The sequence below is a fragment of the Myxocyprinus asiaticus genome, chromosome 47, assembly GCF_019703515.2.
Source record: "Myxocyprinus asiaticus isolate MX2 ecotype Aquarium Trade chromosome 47, UBuf_Myxa_2, whole genome shotgun sequence".
In the NCBI taxonomy this organism is placed as follows: domain Eukaryota; kingdom Metazoa; phylum Chordata; class Actinopteri; order Cypriniformes; family Catostomidae; genus Myxocyprinus; species Myxocyprinus asiaticus.
In genome coordinates this window covers 21,079,615-21,104,115 of record NC_059390.1, presented here as the reverse complement: position 1 = coordinate 21,104,115, position 24,501 = coordinate 21,079,615, and the positions used below count along the sequence as shown (strand labels likewise).

General features: G+C 38.2%; 2 protein-coding genes across 6 annotated transcripts in view; one reads left to right on the top strand and one right to left on the bottom strand.

Moving 5' to 3' along the window:
• Positions 1-3,869, top strand: part of LOC127436493 (inactive histone-lysine N-methyltransferase 2E-like) — a 60,733-nt gene extending 56,864 nt beyond the window's left edge. For all 5 annotated transcript variants that reach the window (XM_051690689.1, XM_051690692.1, XM_051690691.1 and 2 more), the window contains 3 exons: positions 213-295; positions 1,462-1,547; positions 1,643-3,869. In XM_051690689.1, the coding sequence (XP_051546649.1) occupies positions 213-295; positions 1,462-1,547; positions 1,643-2,674 (1,201 nt within the window). In that variant the 3' untranslated portion in view covers positions 2,675-3,869. The remainder of the gene's footprint in view (positions 1-212; positions 296-1,461; positions 1,548-1,642) is intronic.
• A 4,028-nt stretch (positions 3,870-7,897) lies between these two features.
• Positions 7,898-24,501, bottom strand: part of LOC127436496 (LHFPL tetraspan subfamily member 3 protein-like) — a 54,625-nt gene continuing 38,021 nt past the window's right edge. Inside the window, exons 2-4 of the mRNA XM_051690695.1 lie at positions 18,660-18,890; positions 14,163-14,195; positions 7,898-9,236 (exon numbers count right to left, since the gene is read on the bottom strand). Coding sequence (XP_051546655.1) covers positions 14,179-14,195; positions 18,660-18,890 — 248 coding nt within the window. The 3' untranslated portion in view covers positions 7,898-9,236; positions 14,163-14,178. The remainder of the gene's footprint in view (positions 9,237-14,162; positions 14,196-18,659; positions 18,891-24,501) is intronic.

Sequence of the window (24,501 nt, the reverse complement as noted above, 5' to 3'; positions counted from 1 at the left end):
TGGTTGTTTGGATTGGGTAGTTTGGGCACACAGATGCCCACCTTGAAGTATTTGTGTGGAAATTTTGCTCGAATTTATGGTTAAATAGACTAATTGATCTGTGATAAGTGAGCACAGCAGCAGAATCAGCAGTTTTAGAAATATTACTTATACAGTACACCACATTTTCTTCATTATATAACAATAGTTTTATATCATTTTTTTATTTACAGGACATCTTCCACATCAGTGGAGCAGGCCAGGGAGCGCAGCTACCACAGGGCCTTATTGTTGAGTGACCATCGCAAGGATGCAGGTAAGAGAAAAATACATAAGTCAAGGTTTCTCGCTGTCATGAAAAACCTGGAAATAAAAGTTTTGAAATTATGATTTCCAGGCCTGGAAATGTCGAGAAAATGAATGATATCTTAAAAGTAGAGCTGTCAATTAATGTGTTAATGAATGCGATTAATTTAAAATGTTTAGCGTGATTTTTTTTGTTTTTTTTACATGATTTACCACTTTTGACATTCAGCTCTGTGTGAGTTCTAAGCATTGGCTAGAACTGAGCAGAACCTTTGCAATGTGTCCAGGGACATTACACTGAAGTAAACAACACAAACACACACAAAACAGTGATTCTGTGTCAATGATCAAGTGATGGAGAAAGAACCTCTTACGAAACAAACACAGATGGGACTTGTGACAAAAATCAACTACTTTGCGTATTTTGTAAGGCGGAATTTAATTACCCCTATTTATAACCTCTGTGGCAGGCTAGATTTTTGGAGTTGTCAACAGAGTTTCGACACCCATCCAAAATTCTAACAATTTCAACTTTGACCCAGTTGACGGACAATTCAGATGAAGTATCATTTCGTGGGCAGTGCCGGCGCTTAAAGTAGAACAAACGTTGGCCATGTTCAGAATGGCACACTGCTCTTACTATTTATGTCATACACAGATATGACAGAAGCAGTAATAAGAGTAGTATGGGTAGTAAGCCATTCCGAACACGGCCGTTCTCTGTAGCGCTTTTCATGTGGAGTTTAAACTTTAAAGCAGCACTTGGCACTGGTTTGAGCAGTGCGTTGACACCCTGACGCTAATCGTATGAATGTGACTTCATGATTTCTGTTGGCAAGTGGATAGCCACAGCCTGCTGGCAGATTAATATTGTGAAGGATGAGAGTTTAAGAGATTTAATGTGCATTGCAATGAATATGCAACCTATGAGGACTAGTACTTTTCAGTTCAGCCTCCCACTTTGACTTTGGGAAAAATCATTTTGACAGGAGAAGTATAAATATTCAAATTTCAGCACTTGTAAAATCTGTGATTAAACGTGATTAAAATTGATTAACGCTCAAAAATCATGCGATGAATGTTGATTAAATGTTTTAGGTGTTGAAAGTGTGGAAAGTACTTTAATATCCTCTAATATTCCTTTGAGTTAAAATGTCCATTTTGTCTTGTCTTTAGACAGCGGAGAGACAGAGGGTGGGGACGTCCAGACTCTCTGTCCATGTCCTTCACCCAAAGCCTGCAAGAGCCCTTCAGCACATGCAGTAAGAAACACTTCTCTAAACACAGTTTTCTGGCTTATCAGCGTTCAATTTTTGTCCCAAGTTCATGTCATCACCATTTATTTCTTCACTTACAGCCCAGTTCTCCAGCACCCCAGACTGTTTCTCGCCCATCAAAGGAGGAAGACAGTGAAGCACAGCCTTCTGGTCCTGCTCAACCCCTAGCGCTGTCCATCCAGCAGTCCAGCAATAAGACCCCAAGCTCCAAACCGGCCGCTCTGATGCCCAGCAAACTCCACAGTGGCTCCCAGAGTCACTACGCTGGATCTTCACTCATGCACTCTCCCAAAGCGCAGTCCCAAGGTTCACCTTACCGCGGCCAGCGAGCCTTTCTCACGGCTCCACCTCAGAACCAGCCTCAACCCCAGGCCACGTCAGGCCCGGCTTCTTTCCCTCAGTTCAACCCCCAAAATACCCCGCCGCCTCCGCCCCCTCCTCCCCCAGCACCGCCCACCTCTTCTTCCTACTTCCCTGTGCAGCCAACTGCAACTTCTGCGCCATTTCCTGCATTCAAACCCGCTGTGGCCTCACCTTTTCCTCCTGGCTCGCAACCTCTCCTGCAGCCGCATCATGCTTTGCATTACCAAAGCAGTGCTGCTCCCCCACCACCACCCCCTCCTCCGCCACACCCGCAACCTGGCCCTGCCTTGCTGCATGTCAATCTGCAACCTCCTCCAATGGCGCAGCACCAGCTGCTGCTGAGCTCTGCCCCACCCCCTCCTCCGCCACCACCGCCTCAGGGACAGAGTTCCCAGCAGCCCCCACCTTCTAGCGGCACGCTTTTGTCAATAAAACCAGGATCACACCCACCGCCCCTCCCACCTCCTCCCCCAGCACCCTCTAGTAGTGTGCCACACCCATTCCAGAACATGGGTGGCTTCCAAACCACTCTACTTCACCAGTCAGCACCAACCAACCCCTCAGTAACCCCTTCCACCTATCAACAAACTGTATTACCCCCGCCCCCTCCTCCACCGCCCCAACAAACTCAACCCACACAGACCCCGCCCAGTCCGAATGTCTCGCAGATCATCGGCAGCAACCGAGGACCCGCCCCTTCATCCGCCCCTTACCACAATGCCGGCTATATGGGCACAGGATGGCACTGACCACACTCATCTAAACCCCGCCCCCCAGACAAACTCACTCAAAGAGAGGGGAGGAGCTACACCGTGTAATATAGGCAACACAGCACCACTGTAAATATTTTCTATGTACCTTTTCACTAAGGCTAACGGAAAACGGCAAGGGGAAAAGGCTACATTTAAAAAAAATAAAAATGAGAAACTGTAAAACAAGACTGTGTAACAGATGATGGTTAATGAACCCTGAAGCTCATCACTTGCCCTGAACCCCCTATACCTCCTTCCCATAACCTTGTACTGCCATCCTGTCTTTTCCAGGTGTCTTTTTTTTTTATTTATTTTTTTACTTTTAATGTTTTTATTCATTTTAATCTCCTTTTCCAGTCTCCTGCTGTTGGATCCCTCCTCTATCCTCCCAATGCAATGCAATGCAATGGGACATTCCGGGTTCATCCACACCTTTCCCTACTTTTCCTGTTCTCTCTGTTTTTTCTCTCATCAGCTATTTGTTTTATCTAGTGGCTCATTATATAGCAAAAAGGTTTTGTATAGAGAAAAAAAATACAGAATTATTATTTTTTTTACTCCTCCATGTAACAAAAATATCTGTGGACCGCTGCAGAAATTCAGAAGAGACCTTTCCAGTAGGCCACTTCACTGCCCCGGGAGACTGCACTTGTGTGAATGATTGAGTGTCTGTTTTTAAGAGGAAGAGAGTGTGTATGCTTGCGTGCCATTCGCATCCATGCACATATTTGACATGTGCACAAGAGGCGGAAGGTAAATACAGTGCAGACAGTTACGTGCTGTTCTCTGAGGCAGCTTTAGAGAGCGAGGTCCTTCCTGTAGGCATTAAGCAGCTTATTTTTGAATATCAATGGTTATTTGTAGAAAGTGTAATTTAATGTATAGGTGGTTACTCCAGCTTTCTCCAGAAACAGTTGTACATATTGGCTTCTTTTCTTTTCTATGCTTGTATAATTCGCTTCCATCCCCATTTTGGAATATTGTTGTAAATATAAGCGCTCTTGGCAAAAAAAGCTGAATGTTTCTGTGACCGTAGCACTATTTTTATTTCTTCCTCTCTAGTTTATTTTTACTGTTTGTGTGTGAGTGTATGTGTGTGTGAAGAACAGAGGTTCACAGACACAGCACTGGTTGGCTATTTTCATGGTTCATTATAATAAATCACTGTAATGACAGTTTTATACCAACCAAAGGGTCTTGTGTTTACTGGGAAGGGGAGTGGGGTGTTTGTGTTTATGTAATGTGGTTTTCTTTCACCATGAAGGTCTCAGGTGAAGAGATGACACGCTTTGAGGTACCAGCCTGCTTTTTTCCAGACTCTCTCAGGGCTTTAAGGACCATCACCTTTGGTATTAATTATATAAACTTACCTACCTCATTTATTTTATAATTGAAGCTTTTGCCCAGATTAATTCCACTGAAAGCTTTGTTCTAGAACTTAAATTAAATAGTCATACCTCAAATGTTAATTTTAGAGCTACTGTGTTTTAAAAAATACATATTGCTATCACAATGCTAATTAAGGAATACAACTATGAGCATGGAGGCAACGTGCGTTATGAAATGGACAACAGTTCTAATCCTTATTTAGCAACAGGTTACCAACATGCATTTTTAAAAGGCACAACAGCTTCATAGTGCCCGATTTAGGCATGACGCTATTAATTTATATTAGGGAACAAAACGTTATCCATGTAATTTTTATCACACATTTTATAGTGTGTTCACGTCAATGTCAGACTTACCGTAATTAAGAGATTCTGACTTGTATAAAGCGTTCACGACTTTGAGAACTCGTAATTACAAGCAATAAACTCAGAATTCAATGAAAGCTCCACCTTGACAGTCGTGACGGCGTATAAAAATAACTAATATGGCAGCGACCTCGACAGTTCAACGCCAGTCCTAAACATTTTGCAAGAACATACGGAGGGGAATTAATGTTATGTACATTAAGCTGTTGTTAATTAATTAATTCCAACATGACATGGACACGCCATCATTTGCTTGTAATTCCAAAATACCTTTTTCTAGGAAAACCCCATAGTAAAATCCTGAGGGAACCCACGACTTCCAGGTTTGCCTACAAATTGATGTCAATGGCTGTATAGCTCTTAATGATTAACAACTAAATTTCCTTATTGAAACGTTTTCCATGTTCAAATCCATTCGGCAGAGGAATCCATTCTCCCGAAATTAGCGTAGAAAATTCCGGAAAAGTCAGTTTCTTTCTGGCCTAATTATTGACCAATCAGAATCAAGTCTGACAGGTACATGACCAATCAGACTAAAGTTAGAAAGATGACATGACCAATGGGAATCAAGGTAGAGATTGTTTGCCCAATCGGTATGAAGAGAGGAATGTTACGTGACCATTTCCATTAATGCTGCGTCCCAAAGATGGGTTCCAATTTCCAATCCAGAAAAGTGCAACAGAACGGCACTTCAAATCGGACTTCCATCGTAGAAACTGCGGAATACTACAACTCTTATTTTACAGAGATGCAGGTACGTGACGTCAAGCAAGCATGTCGGTACGATATAGTTAAAAACATTCACTTTTATTAAACAATATGCATCAATGACTCTTAAATTCCTACGTTACATGATAATAAAACTTGCTTCGCAAACGTTTTCCGAGACAAATGTGTAAAATATGTGAAATACATCTGTTGTACACATGCTATCATTGAATATTATCGATAATCCTTTGCTTGGAGACATTTCGGCAGTCAGTTGAACACCAGTGTTGTGCCAAAATTGGTGACCTAGAGAAATCTGTGACTAGAGGTCGCTGTTCATCGAGAACGCGCTTGGCGAACGTGCACGTTTTCGTGAGCGCGCCTGGAGAGTTTCTGTCGGCAATGCTGAGGAGAAACAGCCGCGTCGAGTGAGCGATGCTGTAAAAACCTGTTCATTTACTTAAAGAAATATCCTTATTACACAAGCTGTCCGTGCTTATTCTCATGATTGTATATTTTTCTGTTTGTGTTTTGCCATTGTGAATGTTATTTGTGCATCAAATACATTAATACAATTATGTGTAGTCCAGTGTTAATTGTTTATTTAATTTTTATGTGTGTGTGTTTACCATTGTGATGGTTAAGTATAAAGTATATTTCTAAAAGTATAATAAATATCCACTGATTTCTCTCTAAAAAGCATTTTAATGTTAAAGCCTTTAATGTTCTTCAAATTCATTGTGGTAATGTCTAAACTCTTCTGTTTTATTCCCTAAAAAGCATTTTGGTTTGATATAAACTACAGACATACAGCAGGATCACCAAATCTGACAAGGCAGTAACATACAGTATTCTCTGTTTGCGGCGGCTCTTTTTAGTGTGACCGTTCATTTCAATCACTTTATGAAGGAGCTCAATGGCAGACTGACATAATGTTTTCACATGAAATTGACATTAATGGTTACTCAAGTTAGATGACTCTGTGTAAGTTGTTGTAAATTCTTTGTGAACTTTTTTCATAAAGGAAATAAAAACCACATTTAGTAGATTTTTATAGAAATAGAATGATATAAAATGAAGAACAAATTTAATGAATATACTGTAGAGATATATATACACTCACAGGACACTTTATTAGGTACACCTGTACATCTACTTATTCATGCGATTATCTAATCAGCCAATCATGTGGCAGCAGTGTAATGTGTAAAATCATGCAGATACGGGTCAGGAGCTTCAGTTAATGTTCACATCAACCATCAGAATGAGGGAAAAATGTGATCTCAGTGATTTGGACCGTGGCATGGTTGTTGGTGCCTGACGGGCTGGTTTGAGTATTTCTGTAACTGCTGATCTCCTGGGATTTTCACACACAACAGTCTGGCCATTCTCCGTTGGTCTCTCTCATCAACAAGGCGTTTCCGTCCACAGAACTGCCGCTCACTGGATGTTTTTTGGAACCATTCTAGAGACTGTTGTGTGTGAAAATCCCAGGAGATCAGCAGTTACAGAAATACTCAAACCAGCCCGTCAGGCACCAACAACCATGCCACGGTCCAAATCACTGAGATCACATTTTTCCCTCATTCTGATGGTTGATGTGAACATTAACTGAAGCTCCTGACCCGTATCTGCATGATTTTACACATTACACTGCTGCCACATGATTGGCTGATTAGATAATCGCATGAATAAGTAGATGTACAGGTGTACCTAATAAAGTGTCCTGTGAGTGTATATATATCTCTACAGTATATTCATTAAATTTGTTCTTCATTTTATATCATTCTATTTCTATAAAAATCTACTAAATGTGGTTTTTATTTCCTTTATGAAAAAAGTTCACAAAGAATTTACAACAACTTACACAGAGTCATCTAACTTGAGTAACCATTAATGTCAATTTCATGTGAAAACATTATGTCAGTCTGCCATTGAGCTCCTTCATAAAGTGATTGAAATGAACGGTCACACTAAAAAAGAGCCGCCGCAAACAGAGAATACTGTATGTTACTGCCTTGTCAGATTTGGTGATCCTGCTGTATGTCTGTAGTTTATATCAAACCAAAATGCTTTTTAGGGAATAAAACAGAAGAGTTTAGACATTACCACAATGAATTTGAAGAACATTAAAGGCTTTAACATTAAAATGCTTTTTAGAGAGAAATCAGTGGATATTTATTATACTTTTAGAAATATACTTTATACTTAACCATCACAATGGTAAACACACACACATAAAAATTAAATAAACAATTAACACTGGACTACACATAATTGTATTAATGTATTTGATGCACAAATAACATTCACAATGGCAAAACACAAACAGAAAAATATACAATCATGAGAATAAGCACGGACAGCTTGTGTAATAAGGATATTTCTTTAAGTAAATGAACAGGTTTTTACAGCATCGCTCACTCGACGCGGCTGTTTCTCCTCAGCATTGCCGACAGAAACTCTCCAGGCGCGCTCACGATAACGTGCACGTTCGCCAAGCGCGTTCTCGATGAACAGCGACCTCTAGTCACAGATTTCTCTAGGTCACCAATTTCCGCACAACACCTGTTAAGCTAACCAAGATCGGTGATAGCAAAAAATACCAAATAAATACGAATAGCTATTACTGCTAATGTTTTGTACGATTCCAAATAACACAGTGATGTCTTTGTCATGCTATGGTTTGCCATGCTGAAGATTGAGCGGTTTCAGGTCACACACAGTAGTAAAAATAACCACACTGTCTTTATTTCAGTTTGTAGAGGTAAAATCTTTATTCATTTATATCTGGGTGAATTGTGTTTAATGAATCATTGTAACTAATACATGTTTAATGGTGTATTTACATAAATTCCTACATACAACATCAACTGACAAGACAGACACCCAATAAATAAAGCAAATTATTTTTTCTTCTTCCAATTTTCTTTCCATTCAGAACTTCCCGTATCGTCCAAAATCTCCCAAAAGCGGTCTTAGACTGAGGGAGTGGCAACAGGTACACCATGAGGTCATTTCCTGTAGATTTTACTATTTGAAACCACATCCTCCAGGTTTTCTTGTGACGTTTTCTTTAAGATTGGCGATTCTAGGCTGTTGGGTTTTTTTTCTCATGGGACAAAAATGACTATACCAAGAGTACAAAACGGTACCAGCTCAGAACATCTTAAATATGGCACACATAACTATACAGCAACAACACTGCAAAGAAGGAAATATCGAAATCGAGACATACAGATATTCAATGTGTACACTTGATGCATAATACTTTTTAAAACACTCTCCTACTTCAGTATATACTTGGCTTGTGCACAATTACTAATGGCAGAGATGCCAGCCCCTAATTTTGACACTTAATTATTTTAAATTATATTAACAGTGAATTCTCACCTCCTCGGTTTACATATCCCTTTAAAACAATGTCGGAGAGTGCAGTGGTGAAATAATTGTGCATTTGAAACCCGATAGATTGATGACTTGCAATTAAATTGGCTCTCAGTGAAGTGGTCATGATTGTGTCTGTTCTTCTAGCTGAAATGTTTTCGACATTTCAGTGCGGGTCCAGAGTGAAACACTGGCCAGTAATGTCTGTGGTGCAGCTCTGTGTCGGAGTCAACATTCCACAATTCAACTTGGAAATTACAGTAAATTAAAACAGTGTTTTTTAGTAATTCACATATTTATATTACTATAAGGTTGGCCTGAAGAGGGGGACAAAACAGAGAAGAAATCACACTTTTTATTATATATATATATATATATATATATATATATATATATATATATATATATATATATATACATACATCCAAGTCTTAGGTTTTTCTAAAGGGTGCATTAGCTGCTCTATCATGTTAGTGGCACAGAACAGGGTAAATCAAACTAGATATGTGTTGAAAAGCATTTCCATGGAAGTAAAGTGAAAGAAGGGATATGGACAGAAAAGCAGTCAGTATTACAGACTTCATTCATTCGTTCTGATCCCTCGCTTTAACGTTTTCCAAACCACTGCAATCAGGTCTCCTGCGCTCAGAATGATGGGTAAAGTTGGATTGTGACTTTACATAATTTTATTTTCAATAAGGCAAAAACACCTGGAAACAGACAAAGGAGATGTTTTGGCTGTCAATATCACAGTATTATAACAGTATAGTATCACAGTAACATCATATGATGTCACAGGAAGATCTTGGCGAGTATAGGTATAGAAATTAGATTTTGTACATCAGAATCTTAATTTATCAGTTAATCAAAAAAATAATCACCTTCAGCCCTAATGAGAGCTAGCTTGAAAGGAATGTCCCAGGTTCAATGTGGCTGTACTTTAAAAACAGCGTGTTATTTAACATTTATGGGCAGGCCCCATTCACTTACAATGTGCCTTATTATAACCACAATTTAGCTTTTTTTTTTAATAAACGAGGGACGAGTATAAATTGTTTTGTGTTAATCAACATTATGCCGTAAATACTTTCGATTGAGCTTAACTTGTATTGAAACTAGAGGCAGAACAATATATCAGGTTTACCGATTAATCAGTGCCAATAGTTGCTTAAATTGTATTGAAACTAGAGGTAGAACAATATATCGGTTTTACCGATTAATCAGTGCTGATTGTTGCTTAACTTGTATTGAAACTAGAGGTAGAACAATATATCGGTTTTACCGATTAATCAGTGCCGATAGTTGCTTAACTTGAATTGAAACTAGAGGTAGAAAAATATATCGGTTTTACCGATTAATCAGTGCCGATAGTTGCTTAAATTGTATTGAAACTAGAGGTAGAACAATATATCGGTTATACCGATAAATCAGTGCTGATTGTTGCTTAACTTGTATTGAAACTAGAGGCAGAACAATATATCGGTTTTACCGATTAATCAGTGCCGATAGTTGCTTTTTGGAACTTTCGGTTATCTGCGAAAGTATATGCTGACAGTTTTTAAAATATATATATATATATTATTATTCCTTCATGTTCCTCTGTGGCTGGCGCTGGAGGATTCTACAGTTCGAACGCTTTGGTTGTACAGTATATCAGTGGCCTCAAGAAGTGAAATAAAAATAATCACATGGGGATTTGCTGTATCTAAACCTTTCATCATTGGCAACATTCATCCATATTTTTTATCCTCACTTTAAAGCATATTTTGTTATTTTAATTAGATAATCAAGTGCAGAGGCGAAGCTAGATGACAAGCAAACAAAGCAATTACTTGGGGCCCCCGTCAAAGGGGGGCTGTGAACTTTGTTCATTTGTCCTGGGCTAATTAAAAGCTGAAGCCTCCCTGATGTTCATGTCATATAAATTACATAAAATCTTTACATAAAACCAATGAATTCGAGATTGCAGATATAAAAATAAATAATTTTGTAAGCTATCATCATCTTTTCCCAATTTAGTAGTCATGTCATTGCACAATTCCCCTGCGTAAGCCATTCAACTCCCCCTTAGAGGAACCCCATTCCTCCCTCATCACGCAGATTCAGTGTTGCAAACGTAGCGACTTTGTCATTAGATTTATCAACTTTTTGACCCCCTTAGCGAGTAAAAGAGACATCTAGCGACTAGCGACAATTTTAGCGATTTTTTTTGTAGTCTGCTTTAGCGACATTCTTCCACATCTGGCGATACAAAAAATAACAGCTCTATCGTGAATGATGTCTCATTTTTCTCAGTGGTCTAGCGCCCCCGTGCATTTCAAGTAATATGACTGACCTGCATGCCATCAGGAGTTGGATTAATGTGCATACGGATGTTCTATAAATCGAATGATTGACGAGCTTACGTGATGTTGGTATTTGTTGCAACTATCTCAACCTCAATTCACGTGCATGCTCTCCATTTAGAATTCGACCTACAGCGATAGAAGATCATTGAGACATTATCTAGCAGGGCGAGAGAGAGAGAATGGATATGAACCCCTGATCTATCATAATGTGTAGATATAAATGATATGAACAGATGAGGTGTCACTGTCAAAAACTCATTGTGACACAGTAACACTGGCACAAGTAATACACACTGATGGTTCAGCATCACACATCAGATATGTTAAAAACAAGAAATATATATTACATATTATCTCCAAAACAGCTCCACGAGAGGCATTATAAGGCATATAGATCCATGTTTAAAAATAAATAATACAAAAAACATCCCCAACACTACACCGTTGCCTACCCCTGGTTGCTATTACTAGGATAATTCTGCCTTTGGGGACTTCCTGAAGGAAATCAAACACTGTCGGACAGCTCATTTGAACATGAGCCAAATAGTTTGTTGTGAACGAATAGATTAGCCTACCTCAGTGACAAAAAACAAACAAACATGAAATTACACTACAAAAGAGGGAGGTGCAGCAAAGCTCAAAAAAGTCAGCAAAGCTGCGGAGAAAACGGAAAGTCTTCCAAAATGTAAAAAAAAAAAAAAGAAGAAATAGACAAACTTTGGCAGAGAGCACATCACCCCCTCATGGGGGCTGGTTGCACCAGCTGTGCATAACAACTTAGACTAGTTATAGCGTAAATGCGTAAACAACTAAATGTTTGTGCGTTGCACCATTAAACCATACATTTAAACGTAATATTCACAGAAGCCTCCGACCAGGAGTAGTGGGTACGATAGGAATAAAAAAAGCAATTGATTGAATGACATCAGTGTTTGTGTGACAGACTACAATCCTTGAGATATTCAGATGTTAACATTTATGAGATAAAATACTGTTTTAAAAAAAAAGACTTCTAGTGATTCTTCAGCAGGAAACCCATCTAAACAATACACTTTCCAATGTGTGTTGTCGGGTGTTACTGGCTTGCCAAGTTTCAATACATACGAAATATATCTGATATTAAAATGAATAAATGCCAGTTTTTCCATTCTGTTGTGTTAGTATTTTTTTTATTCTCGTATTAATTTTGCATACTCTTCCTGAATATTAGCAGATTATTTACATATTTAAATATCCTATGTATTATATTTACTGATTGTTTTATGTATCATATTTTAATAAAAATGTAATTTATTACTACTGACAGTTATGTGAGACTAAAAGTGTTGCATATCAACAGCAACAAAATAAACCTAAAATGCACGGCTTTTCAACACTTCTGTTTACAAATTTGAAGGATGCTGGATCAATAAATGGATCATAATAACATCATATTTTGCAACTACACATTGCTTTACACTTAAAGAGAGCGTACAACCTACCAGCTAAGTCATGCATTAAAAACATCTGCAACAAAATTAAGTAAAGACTTAGTTATAATCTAAAGAGTAGTTACTAAGCCCTTCGTTTGAACTTTACATTCCAACTTAAATGAGACCTTACACACAGCTAGTGCAACCCAACACTTATATCCCCAAACCCAACCCAGAATGCTCATTATTCAGCACACGCTCTCCCTCCTGTGAGCTAAATCTACCAGTCCGAGACCCACATGCAGACTGTGACGCTCAAGGTGAGGCAACGCTGTTTACGAAACTCTGTTTAAGATAATCTCTGATGTAAAATGAAATATTGTCAAAATAGGAACACACTGCAATAAATGTTGGAATTTGAATAAAATTAGCCATACCTATGGTAATGGGGTAGGTAGTTTTCTCGGGGGGTGGATGGTCTGTTGTGGAAGCGGCGGCCCCAAAGAGTGGTTTTGCTTAGGGCCCCAAAAACTTCAGAAACGCCAATGATCAAGTGTTTTAAATTGAAGCGAGTGTAACCGGTCCTGCTCGACCTGCTCCGAGTGGGATTCGAACCTAACAAGGTGGCTAAAGGCTACAGCCTCTAGCGTCATTCGCTAATGAGCCTCTTGAGGCCAGGGGAGTGTGGTTTACACACTGCACATCTAAACACCAGCTGGCTACCATTACACGAGGGCATGCAAAGAAAAATGTGACTATATGGAAATGTCCCTCGTCAACTTACACATCATGTCTCCAACTTCATATCTTGTGAAAAATAATAAACCTTATTGCTCATTAAACCTCATCTGGTGAAATATACAGTATTGTGCAAAAGTCTTAGGCACATAAGATGTTTCACAAAAACATTTGTTTTAAGATGATTATTTATATCTTCAGCTTTAGTGTGTCAATAGGAAATATACATTTTATACTCCCAAACATTCCTTCTGCAAATAGAATAGATTAGAATAGAAGAACAGGGAGCCCTGCAACAGATGGCATGGCCCCACAAAGACCCCCACTAAACATCGAGTCAGTCTGAGATTACATAAAGAGACAGAAGCAGTTGAGACAGCCTAAATAGACTGAAGAACTGTGGCGAATTCTCCAAGAAGCTTGGAACATCCTATCTGCCAACAACCAAGAAAAACTGTGTCCAGGTGTACCTAGGAGAATTGGGGCTGTTTTAAAGGCAAAGGTGGTCACACCGAATATTGATTTAGCTTTTTTATGTTTACTGGACTTTGTATGACATTAAGTGATAAATGAAAACTATTTATGTCATTATTTTTGAAGACATCCTCACTATGCAACATTTTTCACAAGTGCCTAAAACTATATATTTACAACCCCCCCCCCCCCCAAAAGTCTCCATCATTTCAAAATAAGAGTCCCCGGTGTGTTTTGGGCTTATTTATAGTTAAAAGTCCCGCGTTATTCATCGATTTTGGTTGAGCAATAAACTGCATCTAGGATTTTTGTTTTCATTTTGGATTCTTTTAGCCTCTATGTCTGTGCCCGTCATAGTGAAGAAAGACTTTTTAACATTCTATAAATCGATTGTAAAAACTATCGGCCAATTAATCGGTTTTCAGCCTTTCCCACCACCTTAGTTATCATCATCAGCAAAATGTGCTAACAGGAGTCTTGTAATTGAAACCGGAACATTCCTTTTAAAAGTCACAGCAATTGCATTGCATTTGTTTGCAAATGCCACTCGGTTTGATATTTTGTTACCTAATGCATTAACATTAATTTTTAATTGTGACTTAAATGACCAGATACTTTTTGGGGCCACTGTATATGTAGGTCTTCATTGGCCATACTCACTCACCTAGTGTATTTGCCATCTATGCATTTCCAGTCTCTGTTGAAAAAAGGAGAAAAGTTCTTTAAAATAAAGAAATAAAAGCAAAAAGCACTGCTTAAATCCAATGAGTAATTACCAAATCTGCCATGACAGTTAATATGTATTAATCAGACCCTTTGTTTATGAATTTGTTATGCATAACTAGTAATAGTCACTAGATGGCACAAAAACGCCCATCACAAACTGCACCATCACAAATTCTCTATTGCTGCAGAATGATTAAGGAGAAGCCAATTGCTCATTCATCACTATCCAAACATTCTTAATCACCATTTGCAATGCATTTCATACAAAACCATAACAAATGTATACAACTGACCCTACATTTTCATTAAATAACAAATAATTAAGGAATGGATTCCCTGGACTTATCAGAAGCAAAGTTCATCCCTTTATTAAATTTCATTATGCAAGTCTCTTTATTGTTCATATCCATAAATAGCATTGAATTCCAGATGTGCTGTTCATCACAGCATGGATTCCAGCTGATGTTGTGCCTGTGATTAATATGGACAGGCTGACAGCAAGCTGTGTAAACAGTTATTAGTAATTCATGACTGAGTCCAGAGCCCTGGGCTTCAATTAACCCCTGGCCACATTATATTCTCCCTCTCTCTCTCATACCTCATTCATTTTCTCAGTCTTATCACCTGATGCTGTCTTTAATGACCACCGCTCTGTCTTTCTCGAGCTGGTCTGTTCTCGCTTCTGGTTGGCTGGTTCTGTCTTATAATGAAAGAATTGGACCAACTGGCACAACAGCTGTGCGGTGAAAACCGATGCATTGGAACGTTTATGGGGAGAATTAAAGAATGCAGTTTGTGATTGTTTATTTTCATTTAGGTAAATAATGCATTGTCTGAATTATAATTATAATCATATAATGTGTAAAATGCACACAAATTAGCCAGATATTGGCATCTCTATTTGAGTTTATGCAATTCCTGTTAATTCAAGCTTAAATGTTGCTAGTAATGTTTATCCCTAAATCAATACACACTTTTTTTTTTTTTTATAATATTTTTCATAAAGAAAATTAAGGCTACATTTTAATACTATTAAGAGTTTTTGCATTGTGACATTATTTTCAGGACACTAAAAGGGATAGTTCACCCAAAAATGAAAATTCTCTCATCATTTACTCACCCTTATGCCATCCCAGATGTGTATGACTTTCTCTATTCAGCAGAACACAAATGAAGATTTTTAGAAGTATATTTCAGCTCTTTTGGTCCATACAATACAAGTGAATGGGTGTTAAAATTTTAAAGCTCCAAAAAGTCAGCATAAAAGTAATCCAGACGACTCCAGTGGTTAAATCAATGTCTCCAGAAGCGATCTGATAGGTGTGGGTGACAAACAGTAAAATATTTAAGTCCATTTTTCTTACAAATTCTCCTCCCTACTCAGTCAGGCTGCACTTTAACTTTCACATTCTTCTTCTTCTGTTTTTGGTGATTCACATTCTTCATGCATACACCCCCACTGGGCAGGAAGAAGAATTTCAAGCAAAAATGGACTTAAATATTGATCTGTTTCTCACCCACACCTTTCATATCACTTCCGAAGACATGGATTAAACCACTGGAGTATTATAGATTATTTTATGCTGCCGTTATGTGCTTTTTGGAGCTTCAAAGTTCTGGCCACGAATCACTTGCATTGTATGGACCTACAGAGCTGAAATATTCTTCTAAAAATCTTAATTTGTGTTCTGCTGAAGAAAGTAAGTCACGCATCTGGGATGACATGAGGGTGAGTAAATGAAAATAAAATTTTTGGGTGAACTATCCCTTTAAGCACATTCTACCCCTCAATTCTCATTACTGTGACGCATACAGGCATTTTACTTTTACTGTTCCCATTGTTTTTTAATGATAAATGCACCTTCACCATTACTGTTGCAAAGTGGGTAGCCACAATTGATAAGGAGGATGAGAGTTTAAGAGATTTAATGCCCATTGCAATGAATACTTTACCAATGGGGACTAGTTTTTTCAATTAGTTAACCTTACACTTACACTTTGGGAAATGTTTAATGTTACATGTATTGGTGCTATTTTAGTGCATTTTTGTCTTTATACTGAAGAATGCTTCATCTGGAAAATGTTATTAAACATTTATGTTACATATTGTTTTCTTTTCTGTTCTAAGAAGGAAATAGATACATTTCGACTGGAAAAGATATAAATGTAGAGTCTTTCAAAATATGCAATTAATCGTGATTATATATGAGAAATGTGATTAATCGCATTCACAATGTAATCGACTGACAGCACTAATTTAAATACTTTACAATTTGAATAATATGGTTATGTTTATCCCTAAATAGATTATATATATATATATATATACACACACTGGCGGCCAAAAGTTTGGGTTAATGTACAGATTTTGCTCTTATGGAAAGAAATTGGTACTTTTATTCACCAAAGTGGCATTAAACTATTAATGTGAAGAATTACTATTACAATTAGAATTTTTTTTTTCAGAACTTCTTAAACTACTTCAAAGATTTCTCATAAAAAAATCCTCCACATGCAGCAATGACAGCTTTGCAGATCCTTGATATTCTATCTGTCAGTTTGTCCAGATGCGCAGGTGACCTTTCACCCCACACTTCCTGTAGCACTTGCCATAGATGTGGCTGTCTTGTCGAGCACTTCTAACGCACCTTACAGTCTAGCTGATCCCACAAAAGCTCAATGGGTTTAAGATCCATAACACTCTTTTCCAATTATCTGTTGTCCAATGTCTGTGTTTCTTTGCCCACTCTAACATTTTCTTTTTGTTTTTCTGTTTCAAAAGTGTCTTTTTCTTTGCAGTTCTTCCCATAAGGTCTGCACCTCTGAGTCTTCTCTTTACTGTTGTACATGAAACTGGTGTTGAGTGAGTAGAATTCAATGAAGCTGTCAGCTGAGGTCATGTGAGGCGTCTATTTCTCAAACTAGAGACTCTGATATACTTATCTTCTTGTTTAGTTGTACATCTGGCCTTCCACATCTCTTTCTGTCCTTGTTAGAGCCAGTTGTCCTTCATCTTTGAAGACTGTTAGTGTACACCTTTGTATGAAATCTTCAGGTTTTTTTTGGCAATTTCAAGCATTGTATAGCCTTCATTCCTCAAAACAATGATTGACTGATGCGTTTCTAGAGAAAGTGATTTTTGACCTAATATTGACCTTAAGACATGCCAGTCTATAGCATACTGTGACAACTCAAAAACAAACACAAAGACAATGTTAAGCTTCATTTAATGAACCAAATATCTTTCAACTGTGTTTGATATTATGGCAAGTGATTTTCTAGTATCAAATTACCAATTTAGTATGATTACTCAAGGATAAGGTGTTGGAGTGATGGCTGCTGGAAATGGGGCCTGTCTAGATTTGATCAAAAATTACTTTTTTTCAAATAGTGATGGTGCTGTTTTTTTACATCAGTAATGTCCTGACTATACTTTGTGATCAGTTGAATGCCACTTTGGTGAATTAAAGTACCGATTTCCTTCCGAAACAGCAAAACCTGTACATTATTCCAAACTTTTGGCCGCCAGTATATATATATATATTGCATTAAGAAAATGAAGCCTACATTAAGTGCTATTAAGAGTTTTTGCATTGTGGCATTATTTTCAGGACACTTAAGCACATTTTACCCCTCAATTCTCAGTCTTTTGATATTCTCATTACATTGCAGTAATGAGAATATCATAATGATCATATTTTTTTATTTCTTTTTTTTTTTTGCAATGCAGTCATGAGAATTGGAGGGTAAAATGTGCTTAACTGCCATGAAAATAATGTCACAATCTAAAAAATAGGCTTTATTTTCTATATGCAAAATATAATTTCTTATTTGTTTCTTTTAAAATTTGTAGTAAAATAGGGCCAGGACATTTTCTTGACAGGTTTCGGGAGAAATATTTATTAGCTTTGAGGCTAATGTGTATGCTGTATAGATTATGTTAACTTAAGTAAACTTAAAGCAGATATCTGCATTTAAATTTTACAAATTTTCTCTTTGGGGAAATGCACCAAAATGACTGAATAAAAATTTTGTTCAATAAAATACTACAGAACAAGAGTGTCCCTCCCCAAAATTATAAATACCACCTGCCTTTTGAGCTGTTGACTATTTAGAAAAAAAAAAATGACAAGCCCTTCAATATGTTCCACCCCAAATTCCTATTAAAACAGGAAGTATAAAGTACAAAGTCTATACATTTTCCAACTATTTTATTCATAATTAACTATTTTAATTGAATCATAATTTCCATCTTCTTATAACTGCCATCTTCTTATTTTCCAACTGTCTTTCAATTATTTATATGAATAAGTGAAGTCTTTAATTCAAGATGACACAGATACCCCTCTCATCTCTTCCATAGTAAGAAAACATGACATTTCAGAGATGTGGAACAACTATTCTTCTGGAAAATAATATTAATGTGACATCTTACTGTCTCCCAGCAGCTCCTCAGACATGAGTCCATCCTGCCTGTTGCCCAAGACAAAAGCCAAGAAGGAGAGAATGAGGGCGTCCATGATGCCCATAATGGCCAGTATGTACGCCCAGCGCACTGAGCATGCTCCAATGGTGTATTTATCCGTTTCTTCTCCGCACATTCTCTTCACCTCATCAGCATCCCAGCCATCAGGATAAATCATACAGCCCAGCACCAGACACGTACCTGAGAGAGCAAGCAGACTGTATGAGATATCTCAGCGAAAAGAAATATAGGTTTAATCATTATCAGAGCACATTTTGCCACTCAAGCATTATGAGAGATGGCAGTTCTAGAACAAAAGCTGGGAAACAGAATGAGCTGAAATAGAAACAGTCATATAAGTTTAGTTGTTTGGTTGGAATGGTTTTGGTTGTTTGATGGATGAGATCATTGAGGAAAGAGGTATCCTGGACGAGCCCCCAAATTTTAATTCAAGTACACACATACACAACTTAGTGGCTGTTTAGACCAAATGTGTTTTTTTTGTAAAAAAAAAAAAAAAAAAGGACATTTAAAGAATGCAGGTGTCTCATGACACGTTTTTAAATGTAAATAGAAAAACAAAAACATGCCGCATATGCGGGAGACACTTAAAAACAGCAAGATGTGGCTAGTTGAGACAGAAGTTGACATTTTGGGCTGATCAATGTTATGAAAGTGCCACAGAGCCACAGTGTAAATGAAATCCCTATGACTGTCTTCCAGGGACACAAGCACCCATGTTATAGCTGTAGTTTAGCCAGAGTTTTTCACGGCTCATGAGTTTTATTACTCCTCTGTTACTACATAAAACACAAGACAAGCAATAGATCTGATCTCAGATCATTAGTTCCCAGCGCCGCCATAATTCTTGATGTATTGCAACTTGAAAACAATTTATCGTGCGTATCACAGGGCCTAGTCATGGCAAATCCTAAAAGATATCATGCTGAGAGAGGTGAATACTGTATGTGCCAGATATGATGCATTGAAAATCTACTGCAGATGCAATCTGTTATATAAGAGGAATCATTTGTAATGTCACCAGGGGTTCTCCTCAGTTACAATATGGAGGACTCTGATTCTGCCTTCCAAGTCATGTGGGAATGATCGTGTTTACGAGATGAGGGCACATGAACGCCACCACAAAAAGAAGCTCCAAGCGTATGTTCAGGAGAAGCTTGCCCATCTAGGCCTGCCAGTCATATCCCAAAGATACTGTATATAAGCGGCTGCTTCCCTCGCACCAGTGATGATTCTTCCTGCATCCCTCCACCTCCTCATATCTACCTAAATGTGCTCCAGTACTATATGAAGCAGTAAATTGGTGAAATCGTAATTACCCGTGGAAAACAGGATTTGGGGGCATGTCAGTTAAAGAATCATGTTGAAAGCTAATTAGTATTTGTCATAATTAAGTTCAACAATTATGTACAATTAAGTTAATTAGCACTTTACGTAATGTTGATGAAGAATAGCAATAAAGCTTTAAAAAAGCAAATATTACTCATTTACTGTAGCTAGTCAATGAGGTGACAGGCTTGCAAACCAAACTACATTTACCATCATTCTCTGTACACGTATTATTGCATAAATATAGGACCTTATTATTTCAATTGAGAGTTAATGTTAATATTTAAATTGAAATTTGATTAAATTGAAATATTTGACTTAAAAGGATGACAGACTTTATACATATATTAGAAAACACATGCCGTCATAAAGGTAAAAAAAAATGCCCCTGAAAATCAAATCAAGGGGGCAAATATTGCCTCTTAAAGTTTAGGCCTGTCGTGATTATTAAATAATCGTCAAATAATAATGATTATTTGAGAAAAACGTTATTATTGTGCACTTCAAAGTCATATCATATTTTACTATTTAAATAAGGGAATTTTAAGCAAATATAGAAATGCCATGAATGACATGTTTAATTGTGTCTCATTTCCCAATGTTATGGCATTATGTTTGAAGAGAGTGTAAAGATTAACTGCTTGTGCTGTGATGCACACGCCGTCTGAGGAGGTTTGCGCCAATCTTTATTTTGATAGCAAATGCAAAGCGCTTCGGTTTCACTTTAATTTAATGTTAGCGTAATGTCAAATGTTCTTGGTCATTGGGGGTTCATAAACACAGTGTTAATGGCAGGCAGTGACACAGAGGAGGAGACACACTCTTACTCTATTTCTGTGATGACAGAATGAAGACACACTTTCAAATACACACAGAATCTCAAAGGTCTTACTTCAATGCGAAATGGTGTGTTTAATGGGAGAGCCCCAAATGTACACATGTGAAAGTGAAGAATTTAGAACAGAAATATTTTACTATTGCATAGTATATTTGTAGTGTGTATATGTAAGACTATATATGTAAAATGGACCGAAATGTAAAAAATATGTAAAAAAGTTGACCTGTATTTGGAAATAGTTTGATATTTAAAACAATATGTATTTTTCATGTCATTCTACCCCTGTGCAATATTTTTAAATATCAAATATAAAAAAAGTTTTTAAAGCGTTAAAGGAAATCATATATTTTATTATATTATTCCAAGATGAATATGAATAAATTACTTTTTAGGTATAAGAAGCACACATTTTCCTTAAGAAATATGACAATTTGTATGACAATTAATCGTCATAATCATGAAAGCCCTAAAACAGACCATTAATCGTCATAATTGCAATAATTTGTTTGACAATTAAACGTCAGCCAATTTTCATAATCGTGACGGCCCTAGAAATGTTCATTTCTGACACTGATTTAACAGCCCCTTACGCAGCAGCCAGGCAACTGCCATTGAGATGAATGGGAATGCTAACAGATTTCCGAACTCGTAAGTAGGAACTTCCCCGGGGGCCTAGGTAGCTCAGTGAGTAAAGATGCTGACTACCACACCACAAGTCGCAAGTTCAAATCCAGGGCGTGCCTCCAGTCAGGCTTCCTGTGCAACCAATTGGCCCGATTGCTAGGGTGGGTAGAGTCAAGTTGGGGTAACCTCCTCGTGGTCACTATAATGTGGTTCTCGCTCTCGGTGGGGTGCGTGGTGAGTTGTGCGTAGATGCCGCGGAGAATAGCGTGAGCCTCCATATGCGCTAGGTCTCCGCGGTAACGCGCTCAACAAGCCACGTGATAAGATGCGCGGATTGACGGTCTCAGACGCGGAGGCAACTGAGATTTGTCCTCTGCCACCCGGATTGAGGCGAGTCGCTATACCACCGTGAGGACCTAGAGCGCATTGGGAATTGGGCATTCCAAATTGGGGAGAAAATAAAAAAAAAGTAGGAAATTCCCACTGCTTGAATGAACCAAAGAAGACCGATTTAGCACAGTCCAAAGAAAAAGAGCGAGAGAATGGGACAAAGTGGAAGATAGGTAAACAGGTGCTAGTAGGAAGACAAACAGCATCAGTTATGGATACAGCCAAAGGAATCAAGACTGTCCTTGGAAAAGACAAGAAACAAAAACACCATCTATCCTTTTCTGTCTCTTTATGTCACACACACAAAATGAACAGCCACCAAAAGCCTCTTGCTGCGACCTCTCTCTCTCTCCCGCCATTTCTCTCTTTTGTTAATCCATTGTTTTGTGTAATGAGTGAAGTGGCTAATTTAAAAAATATATATTCATCTTCATTATACTAACAACCATCAGCACACTAATAGTAATCCCTTTATTATTGAGAGCCAATCGCTCTCACCCCAGCAGCCAGAGCAGGTTTTCACCTCTGAGATTCGGCATGTTGTTTCCGAGAGTTTCAGTACCTAGGAACGGCCACATTATGCCGACTCGCTGACAAGCGCAGTCTCCCATCTGACATTTTTTAATCTTCTCAAGAGCGTTTACCTTCCCTGGTGGAAGATAATCGTGTTTGCATGATCAGTGACGAGCGAGATTCGAAAGTTGCACTTTTCCCTCTAACATTACTCTGTTTATCCAATGATGGTTTAGGGTTAGGGTTGGGGTGGATTCAGTTTATAAAATATGCATTCATCTTATAACATCCTGTACAGCTGAAAACAACTCACTTCACAACTCGCTTTTGGCGCCCGTCCGTGGACATTACACGTGGAAAATGGAGCTCACACCGCTTTGGCCACTGGGGGGCAGTGTTTTGAATTTCAGTAAGCACAGACCGAGTTTATCTAAAGAAATGTCAACCTACTGTTTCCAGTTTCACAATGAGATCAGTCTGTTCAAACATAGTCATTATCTTTGCTATTTTGTTTGGTGCTGCAGAAATTACACACTTCACCTTGGACATCACTATGGGACATTGCTAGAGGGAAAGATGCTGAATGCACTACTGTAAAACTGACAATATTCACACAACGAGGGAATTGCTCATAAATAATAGAAAACATTCAGCATTTTCCCTATTTCACATCCTCTCCCTGCAGCACTACACTGCACACAAATACTAATGAAGAGCCAAACCTTTCAACATTAAAACGCAGTTAAAGGCATAATTCAAGCTAAAATGAAAACTATCCCTTCAAGCTCACATAATGAGCTCTCCTCATCTCAACTGTGTTATGAAAGACTAGTAGTCCGTTTCATCCTTCCCTCATTTTAAACAAACAGATGTGACAGAATAGATTGTGCTTCTGTACTACGCATGGCTGTGTTCTCATAGATTACACTGCGGTTGCGTTGCAAGGCTTTTGATTTTGCTGGCAGCGCACACTCATGTGCTGCATCTGGGTCAGTGGGAGTGCACTGAATACAGATGCTGTTGCATCTGAGATGTGTTTGTAGATAGAGGCTATAAATAAACAGCTGAAGAAGAGAATTCTATGTGTGAGAGCGCATGTTTCCATATGGGAGATATGGAAAGATACATTTGCGATACCCTTCTTTTTCCTTTTCTCTAAGTCTTTCCTCGTCTCCCTCTCACCGCAAATCTATTTTTCATGCCATCCTGTAATCTCTGCCAACGATTTACTGATGAAGCCTTGCATCAAGGATTAGGAGCTGTTCAGACATGGGGTGCTGAAATATACAGGCTGTTATCCGTATGATGGAGCTGTCCATTTCAGAGGTGGTTCTGAGTCCCCATCCACCATCATTGTATAGAAAAGAGCAGTATGGACATTCTGCTAAAAAAAATTCCTTTTGTGTTCCACAGAAGAAAGAAAGTCATACAGTTTTGGCTCGAGATAAGGGTCGATTACAGAATATCCATTTTTGGGTGAACAATTCCTTTAAGGACTCAACCTTGCATTTGTATGCAAGCCAGCACTGAAGAATGGAAAAAATGTGCATTCTCACGCTCATCTTCCCTTAACATTGCTTGACTTGGCATTTGCCTGATTATGTCTTTAGATCCCAGCCAACGGGAGGAGAAGAAAGAGTTCCAATGATGATAAGGCAAGAAGACAAGATGGATGGAGAAAGAGGAAGATAGTGCAAGGTTAAAATAATTCCTGTCTCTTCTCGCCTCTTACTGGCTAAGCTGCCGTTGATTGCTGTTTATGTATTGTCATAGCAGAAATAGAGCAGCACCTCAGAGTTTGTGGCTTGTTGTTTTTCCTGCAGTGAAAGAAGTGAGGAATGGATGGTGGGAAAGAACAAAAGAAAAGGAGCAAAAGAAAGATGCAGAGACGGAGAAAAACTGACTTCAACGCAACGGTACTGCTGAAATCGAAGACACACCTAAAGGAATAGTTCACCCAAAAATGTATATTCTGTCATCATTTAATCACCCTCATGTCTTTCCAAACCTTAAGATATTTTGCATCCTCTTTTGTGTTCCAGGGAAGAAAAAAAGTCCTGGAGGTATGGAACGACTTGAGGGCGAGTAAATGATGAA